We start from the raw sequence: 21,760 nt of genomic DNA on the forward strand, positions 1-21,760 counted from the left end.
GGACGCATACTTGCTTATAATCCGTCGCCGAATGCATGACTAAATGTCTAAATAGATGAGTGTGTTCCTGACCTTAAACACCATAATCGAGGGTATATAATTATTAGCATTATTATTATGTTGGAGGAGAAACAGGAAGCTGGATCCTATCAGCGATGATAACAGATCAATTGAAATGATCTTCTGAAAAAAGGCACACCAGATTGTGTTTCACAGGCAAGGTATTCTGGGCTTTTTGATTTGACTGGCAGTACCATATGCGTATGTAAATGCAAGTTGGCCCCATGCTGTGAAATTGATGGATGAATAAAAATTGAAGAAGGCCAGGTAAGAGCGTGGTGCCAGATTTGATCATCTGTTCTTGACAAAGGCCAACAGGCCAACACTTCAAATTCACTCGACTAGGGGAGATGATGTTGCTGTCACATGGTGGAGCACGGGGGTGTGGCTGATGAGCAGCTGCGTTTTCTCAGCTCATGTAAAAATGCTAAACAGAAAAGGACAGATGGACAGATAGTGGGCTTGTACTAGTGATCTGAAAGAACGTCTTAATAGGACAGCTCCTAATAAAATGTAGGTTCAGTCATTATCGCAAGATGGAATGTGCTTTTTTTTTTGTTCCACAGATTAAATAGGGAGTGCAACATGATTGACTATGTTTCTAATGTTAATTGAGAATGCATGCAACCAATTTTCCAAACATTAGTCTGTCTGCCTGTTGTTCGGCGGAGTCAGGCAAAACGTCGCCTTCAGGACCAACAAACATGCTGACAAAGGCAAGGCATGGCCCCGACGCCTCTGATGGACGCGGTCTCGCCATGGAGACCCAATGACCAGTCGGGTCAAAGGGACGAAGGGGGGCTACACCCCTATTAGTGAACACAGAGGGGGATAATTACTCTGAATAACTCTCAACTGACAGGATTTGCTTACCCACCATTGAGAGCAAGATAAATTAACTCTCTCCCTCTCGCCAGAGGCTGGGGTGGGGGGAGATAGGGGATAAAAACCTACAGTGGTACAGTACATGTGGAACACCCTGCCCTTCCCCCTACAGATCATATTTACAACTACACACGCAATACAGCATACACATGAGTGAACACTCAAGCAAAATTAGAGCTTGAGGGGGTCTTTAAAAGCTGCGTGTGGCTTTATCACCCGTTAAATGTATGTTGGGGAAATATGAGAGCATTTGTCATAACATGGTCTGATCTATGTAAAGCGATCCACAGAGAGGAGCCAACCTGTACATCTTGACAGAGACAAATGAGATGACATACAAAACAAGTATGGCATACAAATTAATGCTGGGGGATTTTTTTTTTTTTTTTTTTACTGGAAGCTACTTCATGACTTACTTACACTTAATCACAACTTTGAAGCCTCAAATTATGTATCAATACTTTTTTTTTCCAACATTAAAATTTGACACGCACAAGAGAAGACATTTACCAGTGATGTACTTTAAATTGAATAGAGAACGACCAGCTTCATAGAACAGATTGTTTGCCGTTTGAGAAGGAGGTCAAGTCAAAATATTTCTTTACAAGAATGTGTTCCATGCGCCTCTAATATATGTAGTCTAAACATGGCCTTCTGATTAATATTGCATTTGCAAAACATGGAATAAGAAGCAAATTCACCCATTTTTATTTATGTTAAGGATGGCTATTTTGTTGTAAAGAATTTATGCCATATTTTACTGTACCGACAGGACTGCACAGTTAATTAATATCCACACATCACTGCACTGCAAAAGTACAGCCAGCCAAATCCTGCCATGAATTACAAAGGAGTAATTATAATGTTCAATATATGACATGTATTCCCATTATTCAGTCAAAAATTAATTTGAAATTTTCCTGCAAAAGGAAACCACTGATGTGTAAATATCAGTGAAGAATGCCTCCCAGTCAACAGAGTGCAGCAAATGTCATATCAGCCCTTTTGACTACAACAGCGCTCATTTACTTTAAACATGTTGGCATATGCAAGATCTTATATTCCTTTTATATAGTCAATGCTTGAAAGTCTGAAGTTTCTCAGTGTCCTTTTCACTGGAAACTGTTGTCTATGTCTTAAAACTGCAGATGAAGCCGTACAGCTCAGTGGCAGTGATGAACAAGGATTAAGCATGACATCACACACACAATCTAATCATCCATTGCTATATCAAACTAAAAGAATTAATTTGACAAAGTGTTTCACTGATGTGGGTGGGCTTTTTAAGTGGTTTACTCTTTCCACATATTTACACTATGCGAGCAATGCATGTCATTGTTCAAAAGAGATTACTCGCCCACTGTATAAACAAATGTGGGAAAAGGTTCTAAATTTTCTGCCTGTCATCCAATACATGTATATGCTAATGCTCCAGATATAAATGCTGACTGTGTCAAGAGAACTGCTGTTTCATGTCTGCCTTGTTTGCTGCGCTTTATTAACGCAACGGATCATAATTAATGACATCACTATAAAGCTGCTTCTTCACATTAGAGAAGCTAAAAAAAACTGCCGAATGTAATTTGGTAATGACACAACGGCAACAACTTTTATCCCAAATTAACTAATGACAATCCTAGAAGTTAAATGCAGCTCTATAACGCCCAGACGGGTAAAGAGTGCGTGATGTAACACAGAAAAAAAAAAACGTTACAAGCAATAAGATGCACATGCTTGGGGGCACTCATATCCATTTTCAATTGGGCAAAGAAAAGGAAGCTTGAAAGAAAAAGGCAGCGCAGGCGGAACCATTCCGGCAGCTTTTTAGCCGTCGCTAACACTGTGACTTTTGTCTTTCTTTCCTGATCCAGAAAAAGGAAACACTTCCTTTTTTGCCATTATGAAACTCTGTCAACTGGTAATTTTCACACAGGAAAATGAAGTGCTTTCAGTGTGAAGGATGAGTACCTGGCCTGTAATGGAACACTTACATTTGATGTTGAAGGAGGCGTTGGTGGAATGGAGCATCTCTCCCGAGGCCGTGTTTTCTGCCACACACTCGAAATTTCCTGCATCCAGTTGGCGGTCTACATTGATAAACTTGAGATTGCTGCCCTCCTGGTGACGCCTCTCGCTGTTTTCCAACGGCTGGCCATTGTGGAGCCATCGGTAAGTGATATCCGTCGGATCGCTGACCTCGCAGCGAAGCATGGCGCTACGGCCATGCAGGGCATCTTGAGATTTGGGCTCCCTGGTGAACTGGATGGCAGCGGCCTGGATGGACAAAACTGAAAGAAACAAAGAGAGCCATCAACAATGACCGATCGATCAAATCATGACCAACCTTGTGTGAAAATGTTTTAACATTATCTGAACGGGAGGGGAAAAATGTTGCAATTGCAACGAGGCCGTGAGGTTTTCAAGCTAACTCACTGCCACACACACACGTACTGTACCAGTCAAGAGCCATTACTTCACAGATAGCTCTCAAATGTGACATCAAGTGTTGCGCACACACATTCTCACGCACGCTTGAATCTTTCATGATCGGTCTGCCACCAGGACTATGAGATACACATTTTCTGCTCTATTTAACCACATCTCACTGGAGGGAACCCAAGGAGTGAATCCTGAACCTAAGCTCTAAGAACAAGATACAACCTGCCAACGCTGTAGTTTTGATGTGAGACATTATTTCCCTTAGTAGCATTGAATTAATTTTACTTGGAACAATGTAAATGAATTGAATGAGTCTTGTGGATATTACAGATTTTAGTTCACTGGTACACTTGTCAGAACATTAAGTAGATTTGCACAGTTTAATTGCACTATATAAAGTGATTTTATTCCAAAAACTGCATTTTCTATCACAAAGATAATGCCCAGATCCCAGTGGTGTAAATTTGAAGCTCCATACAGTCTGAAAACAATTTGGTAAAAAAACATTCAAAAAGGTGCCAACTCAACTTTTTGGGATGTATGCAGTATGTATGCAGTACCCAAAAAATGTCGTCATAGTAACAAAACAACAACAACAAATAGAAATTTTGGGCTGCTTTGTATAAAGTTTAATTATTCATTCAAGGAAAAATTCAAAAAGCAACTCAAAATGTTTTGTTTTTTGTTTGGTTATTCATTTCCACCCAACCTTTTGGGCTAAATGAATAACCCAAAAGTTGTGTCAGTCTCTTTTTGACTCAATTGTTTTATTTAAGCCAACAGTTTTAGACGTGAAGGTAGATAAATACATTAAATAAAGCCAAAGTCAAAAGAGGGTTGGTTCGTGATGAGTCTCGGCAATATAGCCCAAAATATTAACTACATTTTTACCAGACGTCCTAGACTATTATTTTAAAAGAAGTAATCATTTCAAACGTTTAAAATTTTGTTTTGTTTTTTTAAATTAAAAAAAAAAAATCCTTTGGAAAATATTTAGACAACAATAATATATATTCATCTTAAATCAGTTTTAACGTAAACTCAACATTCATAGCTTGGACAAAACTTGCTTAAATGTAATAATTAACTCATTCAATCCCAAATACATACTATGTTTACATGTCTTTCATGAGCATTCAGTCCAAGGCATTCATTCATTTATTTTCTAGAGTCATTTTAAAGGATGGTCGGACAGTTGCTGGCACTGAATGCGTTTTGGAATTTAGTAACTATTGTAAACATTTCATGTCAGCCACCGGCCCAGCATCTATTTCACAATCTAGTTAACTTCCAAATAGTTGATTCTTAAAATGCAAATTCATTGATTTTTTTTTATATAACCAGTCCTAGTTTGTGGCTTAATTCTTTTGACACAACGGAAATGAGTAACCCACAAAAGAATGTTGGTTTTTTTGTGGTACTTATTTCACTCTACTTTTTGGCTTTGTCTCTTTTTGGCCCAACTGTTTCTACTGTAGAAAGGATTTAAAAAAAAAAAAAAAAAAACTCCCTCATCCCTCAGCGTCAAACATAGTTGGATTTACTTTGTTGACCTCTAGCAGTAATCTCTCTTCGTGTTCCAACACCTACCACAATGAACCCCTATAATCATTCAAGGTAGTCCTCATCGGCGAGTTAGCATACCTGATGTCAAGTTTGTTATCATAAGGAACGCTCCACTGCTCAGAGTTGATGAAGCATACCACCAGCAGTGTGTGGGTGTTGTGTGTTATGGGGGAGGGATGAGTCTCCACATACTGAAAAACTGTAGACTGGGGCCAAGCCACAAGAGAACTCTTTCAATAATGTTAAATCAAAGAGCTTGTTGAAGCCAGGGTAATACCTCACTGTTTGACCTTCGCCGCCGGTTAGGAGCACAGTGTCCTCTTCGTCATCAGATGAACAACACCCACTAAAACCAAAATCTCTGAAAGAGCTGGCAGCAACTTTGGAAAGATAATATGAGAAGAACTGTAATACTTTACTTCTCAGTGTGCGAGACACCAAAAAAAAAAAAATCAACACCAAAAAAAACCCAAAAAGGTAATATTCCAAAAATGCTGGCTTCGAGCCCAAAAATGTGTGATATTATTGTGCCGAAGGGCCGTGTTGTCTTCCGACTCTGAAGACGGTTTAGAGCAAAAAACACAAACAAAAGTAGGAAATGCATTATTCAAAAGAAACATGGCATGAAGACAATACAACCCATATTGAATTAATGATGACCTCTTTAAGGTCAATGAAAAGCAACGGAGCTTTTCTTCCTTTTGTACATTCACTTGTCCTATTGGAATTTCATTAGGCAAAATACAAGTGTTCCAGTTTAAGCTGTGAAGCAAAAAAGCCCTTAAGCTACGTATTTATATTACACCATCATTTGGATTCTAAAGCAAAAATAGTTGTGGTATTTTTGGGGTATTCAGGCCTGGCAAACCAGTACGAGAATCTTTGTGAAGGTCATAGTCGAGTAGACTTTTTGTGGGTGGCAACTTAAGTGTTGCAGGCACGTTTACAGATTTCACAAGGACACCTGCTGCCAGATATTAGACTCTATTGGCAACATTTCTCACCTTAAGTTGTGCCATCTGTAAAGTTGGAATGATGTAAACTTCAACTTCATAATTGTAATGATCAAAGGTGTGAGAGCATTTACAAAAATCTACAACAACAGAGGAGAAAATAAAAACGAGAATGGCACTCCATAGTGTGTATGCATGTTAAAATTAAATATAAGGTGCACGCTTCTATAGAACATGATAATCATAGCTCCTGAATATGCCGCACACCACCCTGGCCTACAAACAGGAGTTCATAACATGGCACAGTACATTTTACTCAACCCATTAAATATTTTGTTCTCCTCTCAAATAAATTCAGTAACATACCTATCCCTCGTTACAATCCTCCATTTGGGCATCCTGTCACATGTAACCCTCTTAAGAGGTGTATTTGATGTGTGTAAAACTAGCAAGAGTGAGCGTCCCAACATTCCCTTCGAACAACAGTGCGGCCTTTTGAGACAGCCAAGTTCCTCCAGGCTAAGCCACCTTGGCAAGGTTTTTGTATATACTGTTTATTATTGTGTGCGCAGTTCTTAAATGCAACGGGAATTGGGTTGAATTTAGTTCATACCTGTTGATACAATATGCGTTTGTTATGTATTTGAGAATGTGTGAACAAAAGGATTGACCTCTGGGAAAAGTCCCTGCAGAGATAGACAGCATGAAAAGATGAATTGTTTACGCCAACCAAATGATGACTGACAGGAAGAGGAAAGTGATGAGCTGTAGGGAGACAACATCTTTTCACATTTTCAAGATGTCTGCTAAACTCAAGAGTGCTGCAACTCAAACCGAGAAGAAGGGCAGGTGCCATGACCTACATCTTCAAAACACACTGTCTCGTAGTGACACAGATGAACACACTTCAAAGTATAATTGGATATATGCAGGACCAGCACACAAATAGCAACAATCAGTGAATAACTGATTCCCATTCAGTTGGATTACATTACTTACTTAATATTTTTTTGGGAAATAACCTAGCAATAATAATACGAGTAATTCCCCGATACATTTTTTAAAAACCAGGAAGATACTGCCAATTAGCAGTTTCTGTGAACAATTAGTATGACAGCACAGACGATTTCTTTTGAAACATGTTGACAAATAAATAAATAAATACCAAAACTACTAATCTGTGGGAAAAAAAAAAAAATACCAGCTTTAGAAGAATGTTGTTTTGGCTTGACTCCAGTTACGGTATATGGAAATTTTGATTCTTTCTTCGATTTCTTTGCAACCAGATCAAAACCTGTCGCTCATTTTTTTCCCACTGGGCATCCACAGGGGAAAAAAAAAATGCTTGGACTGAGTGCACAGAGGGACATACAAAGAGATAAGCAGGACAAACAACATCCCAACTTCTGAAGGAGCTTCAAAGTGAGGGGAGTTGAAAGGGAACATTTTGGAGCGATAAAGTAAAATGAAATAGCCCATTTTATGGATGTTTTGAAAATGAGATAGCAAGAGAAAAATTAGCGAGTAAAACTCAAAATCACGTGTCACTCATATTGTTCTATGATGACAGCCACAGGTCGACATTGAGCATGCAGTTGACAGAGGGAAAAAAACAATACTGTGTGAATGAAGGTTCATAATGATAAGGGAAAAAATATGATGACAATAAGAAAAAATGACGACTGTTAACACTCAAATACGACTGCAGATATCGGTTACTTTAACAATTTATTATACTGTTAAATAATTTGTCAATTAACCCATTAATCAGATTTTTTGACATGTATCAGTTCACAAAAATATTCCTCATTTGATATTGACATTGCAAAACAAAAATGCACAGGTATAATGTAATTGGATTCTGAAAACGAGTAAAAATGGTGGTCGTTTTATTTTGATTTATCACAAAGTGAATAAATCCTCCTGTATGGACGTTTACAAAAATCCGATCACATTTACTGTGGAGTGGCTGAAATTCCAAGGATTTTAAACCAAAATCAGAAAGTCGCCGTTCCATTGAATCCAGATAAGTCAATCGGTTATTGAGTTACAACTTTAGGATGCCTTCCAGATGCCCCTCATAGGCCATCCATGCAAAAAACTACCCCCCATAATCTGCTGATATGGTGACCTAAAGTCCAGAAAATTAATGGATAAGAAAATTGGCTTAGGAACTACTAAAGCTGAGTGGGTACGTCGAGCTATTATGGGAATCAATATGCACTTTCCGGGAATTGTTTACAATAATACACTAATGCACGGGTGAGAGGAGCAGGTCCTATGCAATATTAACATCCGATACAATGAAGGTAACTGACAACAAAGTGGAAGTAAGTAGGTTAAAGACTGATGGCTGATGCTAAGAGGATAAAATGTCGCGCAGAGGGATTCGCCTCTTCGATTCACTGCTCCGATGACCCCATTAAGCTCGCCTTGGCTGGCTAAAATATCAGGTGGAAGTCACCCTGAAGTCGACTAGATGCGAGAATTCGCTGCAAAAAGATCACCATGAGCCAATACAGAGTTCAGTGAAGCCTGTTTGCAAACACTGACATAAATTGCTGAGTTCAAGTATCTAAAAGGTTGCACAGCACTGCAAAGAAAATTCAATTAAAAAAAAAAAAAGAAAAACAGAATAAGAGAAATGTAAGAAAGAGTTGCATCGGAGGTTGTGTTGAATTTCTGTGGTAAGTGCTTTATTGCTGGTGCTAAATGTGTGTTTTTGCTTTATATTGATTCAAAATGGCTGTACAGTATTGCAGTTATTATAGAGATGTGCCTGAGCTTGAGGAAATTAATACAGAGCTTGTTTATAGGACAGTGGTTCACACAGAAAATAATCAGGGAACAAGCAGGGGATTGATTCCCACTCAATGCCCTGTGCTTGTCTGACTAAAGTCCAGACAGTAGTCAGATGGGGTGGGTTCCAGTCACAGTCATGACCCTGAAGATGACTTGAGTAAACTGGATAAGAAGCACAGGGAATGAATGGGTGGCTATATTGACAGAGTTAAGATGGATGTCTCATGTCTCAATGGCTTACATGGATGCTTGGAATCAATCCGAATGACCAATCAGAATTAAAATGCTTCATTTAAACACCTTGATTGAAAAGACTGAATCCAAATGGATTTTCATCACGAATCAGAGGGGTGTTATATTCCTTTTGCCAATCCCAGCCAGTGTCATGTATACCATGCAATAGGAATAGCCAAACTGCATCAGCTCTGTGTGTGCTCCGTTATGCCATAAATGTGTCATGATGTAGTCGTATTTGCACATAAAAATTGCTGTGGAGCTCCTTTGCAATGGGAGAATTTCTTTTAAAGGAACAGTGTGTGAAACTCAGACCATTTTTCAATACGGACAGCAGGAGGTGCTGCAGGTTCTGAATTTACTATTGACCGTAGCTACAACAAACATGGCTGTCTCCGGAGACATGTAATATAACTTATTGATAACTAGACCTATGATTATATTTAAAACATAACTGTTGGTCATTAAGAACACATTCATTTTCAGGTTTTTGACATTTACAATCATTTAATTTAGTCCTACTCAATTAAAAACGCTCTAAATCTTACACACTGTCCCTTTAAAGTACAAGTAACTTTAATACAATTGTTAAACAATCACGACTACTATGCTAAATAAACAAGTGAACTCCAGCTTTACAAATCACATGATGAATCTTGATGTATCACACAACTGATTTGATTAACGGAATGAGCAAATAAACAGGCTAAAAGACATCTTCATTCAGAATGATTTTAATCAGAATGACAAAAAGTCTCAATGTAAACCCAACTATTGTTCTCTCCATTGTGGAGACAATGGGAAGAATTGTGACAATGACATTTGGCTTTAAGGGCCCATGCCAAGGAAGTTCAATTTTTTGGAGATTTTAATCATGTAACAATGTTGAATTCCAACCCTAAATACCTCAAAGTGTTTTCCTTCACTGTTGCATTTCTTAGAATTCCTTGCTTATTCTGTGCTCTCAGCACAAATGTAATTTATATGCATATATTCAACTGTGGAAAATAGAAAAAAATGCCATGATCCCACAGTGAAGAAAAGCAAAAATGCTCATGTATAGGAGCGTTACCAATATCAAATACCATCGGTGTGTGGGTTGTCTCAGTGGACCATGTCAAAGCCAGGCAACTGCAGGGAAGGTCTTGGCTTTACAGAAAAGAGGCACGCTGATGCATTGACTGGCCTAACCACCATCATGTCTCAGATGTTTATCTCGAGGTCATCACTGGCACCTATAGTTCTAAAAGCTGAACCCAGATCATTGTTTACACAAGCGGCAGCATTGTTGCACAACTCTGTCAAGTAGAAAGACTATAAATCATTCACAAAGATTTTTGTGCCACTGACAATGAACACTAATCATGTTTACATTATCATCTCACTCTTCAACCAGCAGCATAATCAATACCATCGGATAAAATGAAAGTAAGAGACTAGATGGCAGATACATCCTGAAATGCACAAATAGGTAACCTGCTATGAAATATTAAACATAAAAGGAGAGCAAAATTAGACTTCTTCATTTTAATATTCAACAAATCCATAAACTACATCAAACCCTGAATGGCTTGATTCGAAGGCAGAAGCAAACATCATTGTTTTATGTCTCTTTGGAGGTTGGACAGGGGCTTTTACTGTGGGCACTGAACGGAAAAGATCCTATCCATTTTTCAGAATGCTAATGCATTCGGCTCTGGGAACTATGCTCTCTTTAAAAGCATCTACTCTGCTAGCTGTAGTGCCAGAAGCAGCTGACAGGAGAGTGAATAAATATGGTGAAGGAAGAACAAGACCAACGGCTTGTAGCCAAGTCATACTAATTGGAGTAAATTGCAGTTAAAAAAAAAAAAAATGTATGTTGGAATGCAAAGTAAACAACACAATCAGATTCAGTCAGAGGGTTGTATTGTAACATGTACAGTATAAGGATAAAAAAAATATATATATATATATATATATATATATATATATATATATATATATATATATAGAGAGAGAGAGAGAGAGAGAGAGAGAGAGAGAGAGAGAGAGATAGAGACATAGAGAGATAGATACATACATACATACACACACACACACACACGCAGACACATTTTTGTAGATTTAAAAATGACAGCCATTTAATACTCAGGAATGATCATAATTCCATTTACAAAATTTTCGTAATCTCGCCTGGATGGCAGTCTGCACTGCATTTTTCAGAGACGAGTTACAGGTCATCCATCGTTCCGGGCAACGGCACAAAAGGTTTTGAAAGCTAAAAAAGAAAACCCCGGGTGAAAATCCTTCATCCTCAGATAAAAGATTAATTGGAGTGAGATTGAAGGGTAGTGTAACATCTTGGGAAGAACTTGAGCCAACTGGCAGATCTTTCATGACCTGACAACAAACCACAGGCATGCGCATATACTGTACACTATATGCACGTGTCAGTTGAACTTTATGGCCTAATATTTAGGTGGAAACCCCCTAAACAATAAATTAGATGATTTTATTTGAACTCCCTAAACCTACTTTTAATGCTGGCGACAATAGATTTTTGCATGAAATGCTTGGACTGTACTTTTTAAATTATTCAGTTAAATCTTTTTTTTTTTTTTTTTTTTTTTTAAGGCCAACAGTCCCTAGAGAATACTGTAGTTCCTTCCTAAGCCGAGTATCAACATTGGCGTGGCACAACCAGCTTGAAGCTCACAAAGAACTCACCAGAGCATGAAGCTGAAATGTGGCCCAAACAAAGAGGTCAGGCGTCCTTATTTATCTTGACAGCAGAGACGTTTAACAGGACACAATCAGACCAGGTACAATGTCTCTGTCAAGCCTTGTGACCATAGTGACAGTTAGGTTCACTATTGCCTGGTCTCATTATTGACCTTTGTTGGGCTTTTGTCAACAAGGTTTTACTACGCAAAATAAGCAAAACAAAGAGCACCATTAAATCTGAGCTAAAGTCCTCGCACTGCTCGTTTTGTGCATTACTTTTGAAAATATTAAAGTGACATGATGAAAAAAAAAATCATGACACCCTAAGAAGATACAACTTTTGTTTGAAAACAAATGTACTTGCTATGCTGAGCTCACTGTTCATACATGTGCTCTGCTACTTATGTGTTGTTTATACCTTGTTTGTGACTTAAATTGGTACTTTATGACATTCGTGTGGACAGCAATGTAAGAATCTCATTGTCCAGAGAAACGTGTTTCTACACTGTGCACGACAATAAACACGTTGAATCCTTGAATCGTGTCTACGGCAAACAGACAGAATCGATGCGTTTGATAAAAGTTCAAACATTTTCAGTCATCAATTATTTGACGAGTATGAAAAGAGAACATGAATGTAGCGTAACGTGGCTGACAAACAAGGCAATCGAGAAGCAATAGCTAATCAGCCTCTTGCTGGGTGGCGAAAGAAAATGCAGGAACAACGCAGGCTCTGTGTACCCGTGGATTCCACTTACTACCCCACAGATTTTAAATACTGTGTGTCTGCCCAGCCACACTGCGTAGCGCAAGGGTCACCAACCTTTTTTAAAGTGAGAGCTACTTCTTTGGTACTGAGTAGTACGCACGGCTACCAGTTTATGTGGAGACACAGATCATGTAAATGATTTTTCACAATAGTTAAGGAACAGCTAGAGTTAATATGTAAATCAGTGTACTATGTAATGTAAATGTAATACATGTATAATTGTTTGTAAAATTCATAGAAAATCACCAATGTTTTATCGCTTGTACGCTATTTGCAGAACAAACCAGCGGGCTACTCATGTGATCTTTGAGAGCTACCTAGTGCCCGAGGGCACCACACATAGTGCATTCTACTTGACTAGTAAGAGTTGTGTTTTCATTTTCTTTTTGTCCGCGGAATCCTGGGCGAACTAACCAGCATTGACATATTTGCCCAAGTTTTGTAGGTTCTATGCAATAATGCACTGAAACCAATGACAAATTGCTAGGGGCATGCTTCTAAAGTGTGGTCTCCCCGTGATGCCGTACTATGCATGCAGCATGCGTATAACACCAGCAAATTGCAACTCTAAATATTCCACACTGTCTTTAAGGCTTACATCCGCTGACCACCTGCTATGGTATTACTCCAAGAAGAATTATTACGCTCAATGTAACTAGCTATGTATGATATTGGTACGCGAACATAATTTTCAAAGGTTCAGAAAAAAATAATTATAAATCACAGTACATCTCACAAGATATTATAAGAGCTTAGAATAGAAGAATGTGGCTCAACCTTGAACAAAGAAGTGGTTCAAAGAAAATGTATAAAATAACTTAAATTGCCAGAACATCAGTTAAAAAAAAGCTACCTGTTATGCATTATGTGATATCTGCAGGAGACACCCCAGTATATTCCACTGCTCCTAAAGGGAAATTTGATTAAAAATGCCTAATTTCATACCAGTGTCACGGACAGGCATGCACATCTCTTACCATATTGCAATCTATGCTCATATTGTACTTGGTAATTCCACTGGGTAAAGTGATAGCTCCTGTGCAAGAAAAAGAAAAAAAAAAGAAAGAAAAGGCCTAGCCTTTTGTGACAAAGCTAAACGAGATCGCCTTCATTTTCTACATGGTGTTCTCCTTTTTACCAATGACAGCAGGCGACGGCCTGAGCAGCAAACCAGACAAAGATCCAAACTCCCTTGCTTATTACCAGGCAACACTGGCATAGCAACCAGTATGCAAGATCTCCTGGTGGACCAAGTCCCACACCATTTTGCTTCACCAGACCCCAATCTGTATGTAATAGAAACCTAACACTGATTACCTAAATATCTTGTTTGTGAGTGGATTTATTTCTCATAGAAGCTCCTGAAGTAAACAACGTTCTAACAAACGTACGTCAACATTCCAACACTATTTTCAAAGGACGTGGCCCTCAATCCATCTAACTTGGCATGCATGCCCTCCTCACTTTTGGAAAAGAATAAGTGTTCCCACATGGTCATAAAATAATTGAAAAAAATACCGCTGCAACAATGTGCGGAAAAGGTGAATCAGGCATCATTCATGATGAATCTCATCATGAGAACATTAGGGGCATGATGAAAGTGCCAGGCTCCAAATACACAATAGTAACAAGGTAGAACATAATCAGATGATGTATAAATTGTAAATGTAAAGCTTGCTAGCCTTATCCATTAAAGCAATACCAATGTTGTGACAAGACATGTAAGGATTATTTATTTGTTTAAGTTCCCACTTAAATTTTCTACTGTGGGTGCCGTGTGACAGCTGCTGCACTTGAACAAACATTTCATAGCAAATATGAGCAAACGTCGCTCATCATGTTCCCCTACTGTGTCCCTCCACACCTGCCTTTATAACTGTCAAGCTGAATGTCAAAGCTACATCAAAAATCCAGTTTCACCGAGGCTGACCAGATTTCAACACCCACTCATAATAGGCCAACTGTTGAAAAACACGCTGCCTAAGGAAGGGTAAGCGGGTTGAAGGGGGAAAGTGGAGCAAGAGGTTTGGAAGTATTTTTCAAAGAACAACCAAATAACTGCAATGAATGAATAACCTTTGTGGCATGTAGAGATGTGTTCCTGAAAGCTATTATTACCCATCTGAGACAAGCCTTTTGAAGCAGCCGCCATCATCCTGCAGTACTGCTTTTTTTTCCATGACAATGAATTTGGAAGCAATTATTAGATTAGGCCGGATTAGGTTTTGCTCAGGTGAAGAAGACTGGGCTGTGATCCGTCTCTTTGGGTCTCAAAAACATGGCACTAATCTGATAATGAGACTTTTTAGTGGAAAAAAAGAAAAGAAAGACTACTTTTCCTGCTCAGATTTTTTTTTTTAAATAAACAAAGGAACTACACAAACATGAAAGCCTACTGTGCACTGTTCACTCAAGTAACCATTGAAACTATCTCGCAAATGGCACGAGCTAAGCTTAACAGAGAATTTAGTATAAAACATTATATAAACCACAGTAATGCTGAACATCTGTGGTCACGCTCCAAAATATTTCCAAGAATATGAGCCAATCGTAGAAGATTAATCTGAAGTGGAGCAAAGACGTTCTGCCATTTGCATCCAGGCTAAACACACAAGTCTGATAGATGTTACGGACCAAAGAGTCCACTTTTCAAGTGGCCATTTTAAGAATCAAAGCAGGCTGAGAGTTTAAATCTGCCTCTGTAGGGTTTTGGATACGTTCTCAGCAGTGTAATATAACAAACATCAATTTTAGCAGAGGGAAAAAAGCGGAGTATTTTTCCAAACGTATCCATTGTATTTGAAATGTTTTGACTTTTGATGCTATGGACATCTGGGAAGTTTGATATAATTTGGAATTTGTGTTTGTTTTTTTAAATGCCATACTTCACTGCTAATTTGGGGATTGACTGGCCTGAAACTAGTGATTATTTTAAGAATCGCTTGAACTGATGTTTTTTTGTCAATCAATTGGAGTTTTGAAGAAACATTTATGTCCCTCCATTAAAAAATGTTTTTCCTTTCAATGACAATTCAAAAACATGTTTTTATTGATTGGTTGCTTGTTTAGTCTATAATGTAAAAAAGGGCAAAAAAAAGATCTTTTTCCACAGTAAAACTCAATGTTTGCAAATATATTATTTAGATACAACACAATGCTTTCATAGACGACTAAATCAATCTTTAAAAAAAAAAAAATATATATATATATATATATATATATATATATATATATATATATATATATATATATATATATATATATATATTTAAGTGCTCTATATACTTGGCCAATATAGATTATTCTTATTAATATATTAATCATTGCACCTTTGGTCATTAATGTCATTGGGCGTTATGGTCACTTGTTAAGGTATTTATCTATTTATCTCTGTTCTGTTTTTTTTTTTTTTTTTTGGGCTGGGGAGTAACAACAAAAGGTAGCCTTTGTAGAAGTTTGATACTGGGACAACTTAAATGGTTTTTAACAGAACTGTTTTTAACACACCCTGTGCAGGGGAGCTTGTCCGAATTATTTTACCCTGTTATTATAAGGATTTCATGAATGAAGTAAAATCTGTGCTTGTAAAAGCATTAGCTGGAAAGTTTTTGGTTGTCACCACTACTCTGTTGTCTGCAGGAGGTGCGGGCTGATATCTGCACCAACTTCAGTTATGTCCAGAGAAAGACTATGATCAAAGAATGAGATAGCAAACTATGTTGCAGGCAGGGGAATGGGCTAAGATAAGGATAAGATAAAATAAGGCATATGCATGAATTGGGTATGCTTCCTAAAGCCATTGTGAGCAACTTCACAATGCCCTTGACACACATGATCCTGAAAGCAAGGTAATGCGCATGGTTGACAGTTGCCACCCTCTTTAGCGCCTTTCATACCCATTTAATCCAACTCAAACATGCACAGATGCTGATGCTGGCAGCAGCAAATGTGACAAACCTGGCAGCCGGGTTGGTTCCAGCCAGCCCTTTGGTGTCGCTTTGCTTGCAAAATTTGGACGAATAAGAGTGAGCTGTGTGGTCACCACACCTTATTCTCTGGCAGCATTTCCCAACACGATTCAAGAGTAAATACACTTCCTGTTGGTTCCCATTAATTTATTGATTTTGGAACTCAAAATAAGACATATGACAGAATACATTAATTGAATACATGGCTTTTATTTGAGTATGTAGTGTTGCCTTACCAAAAATGTGCCCTCAATGGAATCTGGATTCTGTTATTTTGAATGTCCTATATTGACAACATGATGGGAAAGAACTTGTACAGCACATTGATGCTACTGACATTGTATTTTGTAGTAGTTAGACAGACTAATACAAAGTGAATATTGATAAATAATTAAAAAAGGACAGGAGGGTGGAAAGACATTTCAGTCTACTTGAAACAATATACTGTTGCCTAATGTGCTGGATTCAATCATTCTCATAGGAATGATTGCTTTCGCACGACACAAGGGGGATTGTGTATGTGTGGTGACAGAAATCCATTATTATTTTAAATTTCAAATACCACTGCAGGATTGGCTCCGTGTGCTGCTGTGGGGTACTTGTAACATTTTCAACACCTCTGATTATTTGAATAACAGTGGTCAGGGCAGGATGTAGCAAGCCCCCCATGTGTCATAGAAATTATCTTTGAAAGTGGCGTTTGTATTAACATACAGTGGCATGCACTCCACAAATCAGAGGGGAAGGTGAAAGAATAGGGAAAAAAGCAGAAACGTTAGAAAAAAAATGAGAAAAACATAATTTCCTATTTCCATCAAAATCTTAAAAAAAAATGAAGTCAGCATTTAACAGTCAGGCTTCTTTATTCAATACTTATGGCGTAGAGTATATTATCATCAGCAATTATACAAGCACTTACAGTATAGACTCCGTTACTTGGTAACATGCGCTACTTGTCATGCTTCCACCCACTCGGCTAGAGCTACGTAAAGACGGACAAAGTGATTATGTTGCATCTGTGAACAATTCAACTGCTCAGCAAATTAGATGCATTTTATTAGGCCTCAGGTACACTGAATATTCTCTTTTTTGTGAGCGTTACTGCTTGGTTAGTGACAGCAATTCGGCTAAACTGGTAACCAGGTAATATGTGCTACCCCATGGCAAAAGAGTAATATAAAGGACTAAAGCTGCGGTGAGCAGGATAATTATCTAACCGAAAAGGTGTGACCTCTTAAGCGGCTCCTTTTGCAATTTCTGTTAGTATTTTTTTTTTCCAAATAACACTCATCAGTGAAATGTTAGTGTTTTAAGTATGTGGAGCATTGCCAGAGGCATTTAACAAAAGGTCATATGTCTGATATTAAATATTTTTTCACTTTGGTGCTCTTAGTAACTGACATATCAATCTATATTTATAACATGTCACACACATCATTTTCTTGTTTTTGTCAGTTACATTTAAAAATGTACAAACCATTTTACAGAAAATATAATAAGACATGAATTTAAGATTTTTGTGATACTATCTCCTCCTGAAGTGAAACGAGCTTTGTAATCAATGTCTGTGGTCCAGTAAATAAACCCCCAAAGTGTACATTTTAAATTAGCTATCTGTGAGGGCGTTTCGTTTCAAATCAACAGGGAGAAAAAAAAAAAAGGTAAACTCATCCACTTCCGATTCTAATCCCAACAACACCCTAAATCATAGCACAGGAATGCATGAAATGAGGACCGTATTGTAAAGGATACATTCACACATCAACAACAATATACTGGTTTCCTGCGCTCGTAAATGTAAACAGCAGTGGAAAGCGTTGAAGCCTGACCGGAACAATGACCTCCCTCTGAGTATGCTGTCATTCACATTCTGGGAAGAGACCTCTCACTGCAGGAGACGGCGCTACCCCTGAGACTTGACGAAATGACACCTTTACAAGCTCACACAATCTGAGGCCACTAATTGGCTTTCCCCAACTGTGTATGAATACTAACTGGACGAAGGGGGAGCAGCTGTTGTTATCTGCGGTCCTCCAAATGTGAAAGGGCACGAAAGAGATGAGGAAGGAAAAGGGAGAAGTGACTGTATGCGTGTCTGCCTAGAAGGAATATAAAGGGTGTCTTATTCTAAACTAGCCTGATGGCAACACGTAATTATCTGGATATGAAACTGGAGCTTCGCTTTTTCTTTCTGTAAGATTCAACCGTCGACATATCGAGGAATAAGATTGCAGTTTCATGCTGGCTTTTCCCTACATTGTCCAGGATCACTCATTAACGTGCTTTCATGTATGAGTTAAGCTTGAGTCAGGTTAAAAGCAGTCATTTTCAGGTTAAGATTGAAATATTCAGAATATCTCAGTTTACATGCTTGAGCGTTAAATGTGTTGCCCCGATTGAAACCCTGACAGACGAATAGCATGATGCAAATAGACATAATTTCTGTTTCTTACTTTCTACTGTCAATAAAGCACAAAATAATCACGTCACTCACCACAGAAAAAGTATTCGGTTTCTTACTCTCTCCAAAAGTGTGGCTCTTTGTTGCGTCTGTCTGAGTTTCGCCCAGTTGGTTCACCAAGGAGAACTCAATGCATTAAAATTAGGCCGCTTAGTAAGTGGAAATGTAATGCAAAGTTTTTTTTTTTCTTTCTTCGCCCTCGTTTCTCCAAACAAACGGCATTGTAGCGCACATGCACTTTTGTATAAAAAATATCCAGGTTCTAGCGAATAGTGCATGCGCAGAACACAAACTAACAACGTAACCCAAATGTCTTTACATGACCACTTATTTGGGTTAGAAAAGGGATAACTCAGGGGTCTTATTCGGGTTTTTAAAAATCCAAATATGAGTTTATTTGAGGAAGTATGCACACATGTTCTAAAAAAAACTGAATACTGCCAATATTCCGTTTTTGAATGGGTTTTGACTGCATGTGAACGCAGTTTGCATTTGGGTTAAGGTCGGGTTATGTCAAAATCCAGTTCCCTTAAACATCCAGAATATCTCAGCTTACATGTTTACAAGACAGTGTGCCCTTTGGCTATTACATAAACAAGATTTAAAAAAAAAAAAATGCCTTACTGGTCTTGTTAATAATGTATTACTGATCACTGCTCATTTAAACAGGAAGGAAAGTTAATCACTGGAAAAAAAAAAATGATGCCAGGAGGATTTTCTAAATGTCTTAACCACAAGCCCTTGGCCACCATGTGAAAGCTGGCCATCCTGCTTACTCTGTGAACTTCATGTTAAGAACACACTGCTTCATTGCCCGTAAAATAGACACAGTGGCCTATTTATAAGGAGGATTAAGTAAAGAAAAAGTCAGCAGGAGGGCTTTCTATCTCTGCCAACACACCTAGCCCAAGGGAAAAAGCCCATTACTAACCCCAAACAGCACATACATGTAGCCTGACGTGATCAGCGGCTCAACACAGGGCTCTCAGAGTTCAATATGTGCAAAGAACAATGCTGGGAGGTGCATCCAATTTGTATAAGAAGGTAGTGTACTGAAAATGCTCAAAGTAACACCATCCCAAAAATGGCTTCTGGGCACTGTGACGTGTTCCAAATTATTTTGCAACTTAGCAGACAAAAGTTACATGAAGATCTGTCTAAAAACCCGGCTGAGATCACAGAGCCAGACTAACAGGCATACCCTTAATGTGCCAATTGTCAATGATCCCATGGCGAGTAACATCCACCCATATATAACCAAGGAAAAGTGGAAAAACAAGAGGACGAGCACACTCAGGACAAAAAAAGCTTAAAGCTACACTTTAAGTGTTAAACGTTATCGTGTCATTGAGTGCCAACAATGAGATGGCTTGATGCTATGTGAATGTTAGGGTTGCATTTGACCAAGCTGCAACCCTAAAATGACTTAAGCCCCCAAGCCAAGATAGGAAACAAGAGTGTAGCGGGTCTTTATGCCTTGTTCGAATGGCAGCATTCAAGTGTGTGTCAAGAAAACAAAAAAATCAAAATTGGCACAAACATGCCTACACACCTTACGAGGCAATCCGCCAAACTCAGTAGATACTACTATACAGCTAATTCAGGCAAATGACATTTACTGAAGAGTTATTTAGATGCTATCGGTGGCCCATGTCTTTGTGCTAAGGGGATTAGCACTAGTGTGCCCAGTGCTGAAAGGTACTTTTGTGCCTTCAATCTTTAGCAAGATGCTTGTGAGGTTCAGATGCCTGTGTGGAGGGTGTCAGTTATCAGGGACCCTACCGTGCCTTGCTGATCTGTGGCTCGGCAGAGCTTCTGAAACCTGGCCAGTCCGTTTTTTGCCAGCCTCAAGAGTTTGCTCAAAATAGGGGGACAATGACAGGTATTCACTGTGGGGGCCATTGGACTGGCAAGCCTCTCTACTTGAGGGAGCAGTGTATGCTTCTATGAGCAAGGCCAAGGTTAGCGGTCTCAACCACAACTGCTTTAGCCACTCTGTAAATCACCAAAATTAGGACTTTTTTTCTTTTTTTTTTTTAAGAAAAAGAAGCTCAATGACTCAACTGTGTGGACGCTATGTTAAACAAAATCTGGTTGTTGTAGCTTTCATGGTAAGGTGTTTACCCATTTCAAAGTTGAAATATAAGTAGGTTCCATTCAAAGAGAGAGTCAGGATACTGTTGGGCTGTATGATGTTGATCGTTAAAAACAGACAATGACAAAGGAACTGAAAAAGTGATTTGTTCTATCCATATCATGACAACTTCTAAGAGACAAAACACTTCATATTTAGAAATATATCGATAAAAGAACAGAACAATGTACAATTTGTAAAAACTGTTTCTGCCCTAAATAGAAAAAGACACAAACACCTTCCAAATTTTTTTTCAAACAAAGTAATAGATTATTTAATCGTACGCAAACATCGCTGATCCTAAATTATTGCAAAATTTCTGCAGGGTGCACGAGTTAATGAAAAAGTAGGTCACAGAATCACAGAACAGCGTAGTCGCCAAATATGAGCACTGCTTCATCCTCCCATCCTTTCACAACTCTAATGCTTTAATTAAATGTAGATGAGAAGGAGAAAAAAAGATAAGCAACAACGCTAATTAACGACGCAATGCTTGCTGATCAAGATTGAGGTTAAGGAGTAATGACTTAGTGTGGCTAAATGAAAAGACAATTTTCAAAAAATGTTGAATTCATTTGTGTGTGTCTTGTTTTCTCCGCAGCGTGCGCTTCGGGAGGGCAAAGACTTTCTTTACACTCGAATGGGAAGCAGACATGCTGAGGGGCAATCATAAATGCTTGGCTGCAGAACTTCATAGAGTGGCATATCATCTCCTCAGGTGTCCTGTTGTTCTACTGGCCAGGTTCAGTGGCTGGGACGCCCCTTTGCCAGAGATGTGGACAC

At 38.5% G+C, this 21,760-nt stretch overlaps 1 protein-coding gene across 1 annotated transcript in view; it reads right to left on the reverse strand.

Moving 5' to 3' along the window:
• Positions 1-21,760, reverse strand: part of ptk7b (protein tyrosine kinase 7b) — a 64,920-nt gene that overhangs the window by 21,010 nt on the left and 22,150 nt on the right. Inside the window, exon 3 of the mRNA XM_088422229.1 lies at positions 2,937-3,233. Within this exon, the coding sequence (XP_088278355.1) occupies positions 2,937-3,233 (297 nt within the window). The remainder of the gene's footprint in view (positions 1-2,936; positions 3,234-21,760) is intronic.

Source organism: Hippichthys cyanospilos, chromosome 8 (assembly GCF_059441005.1).
Source record: "Hippichthys cyanospilos isolate Australia breed blue-spotted pipefish chromosome 8, RoL_Hcya_1.0, whole genome shotgun sequence".
NCBI classification, from domain to species: Eukaryota; Metazoa; Chordata; class Actinopteri; order Syngnathiformes; family Syngnathidae; genus Hippichthys; species Hippichthys cyanospilos.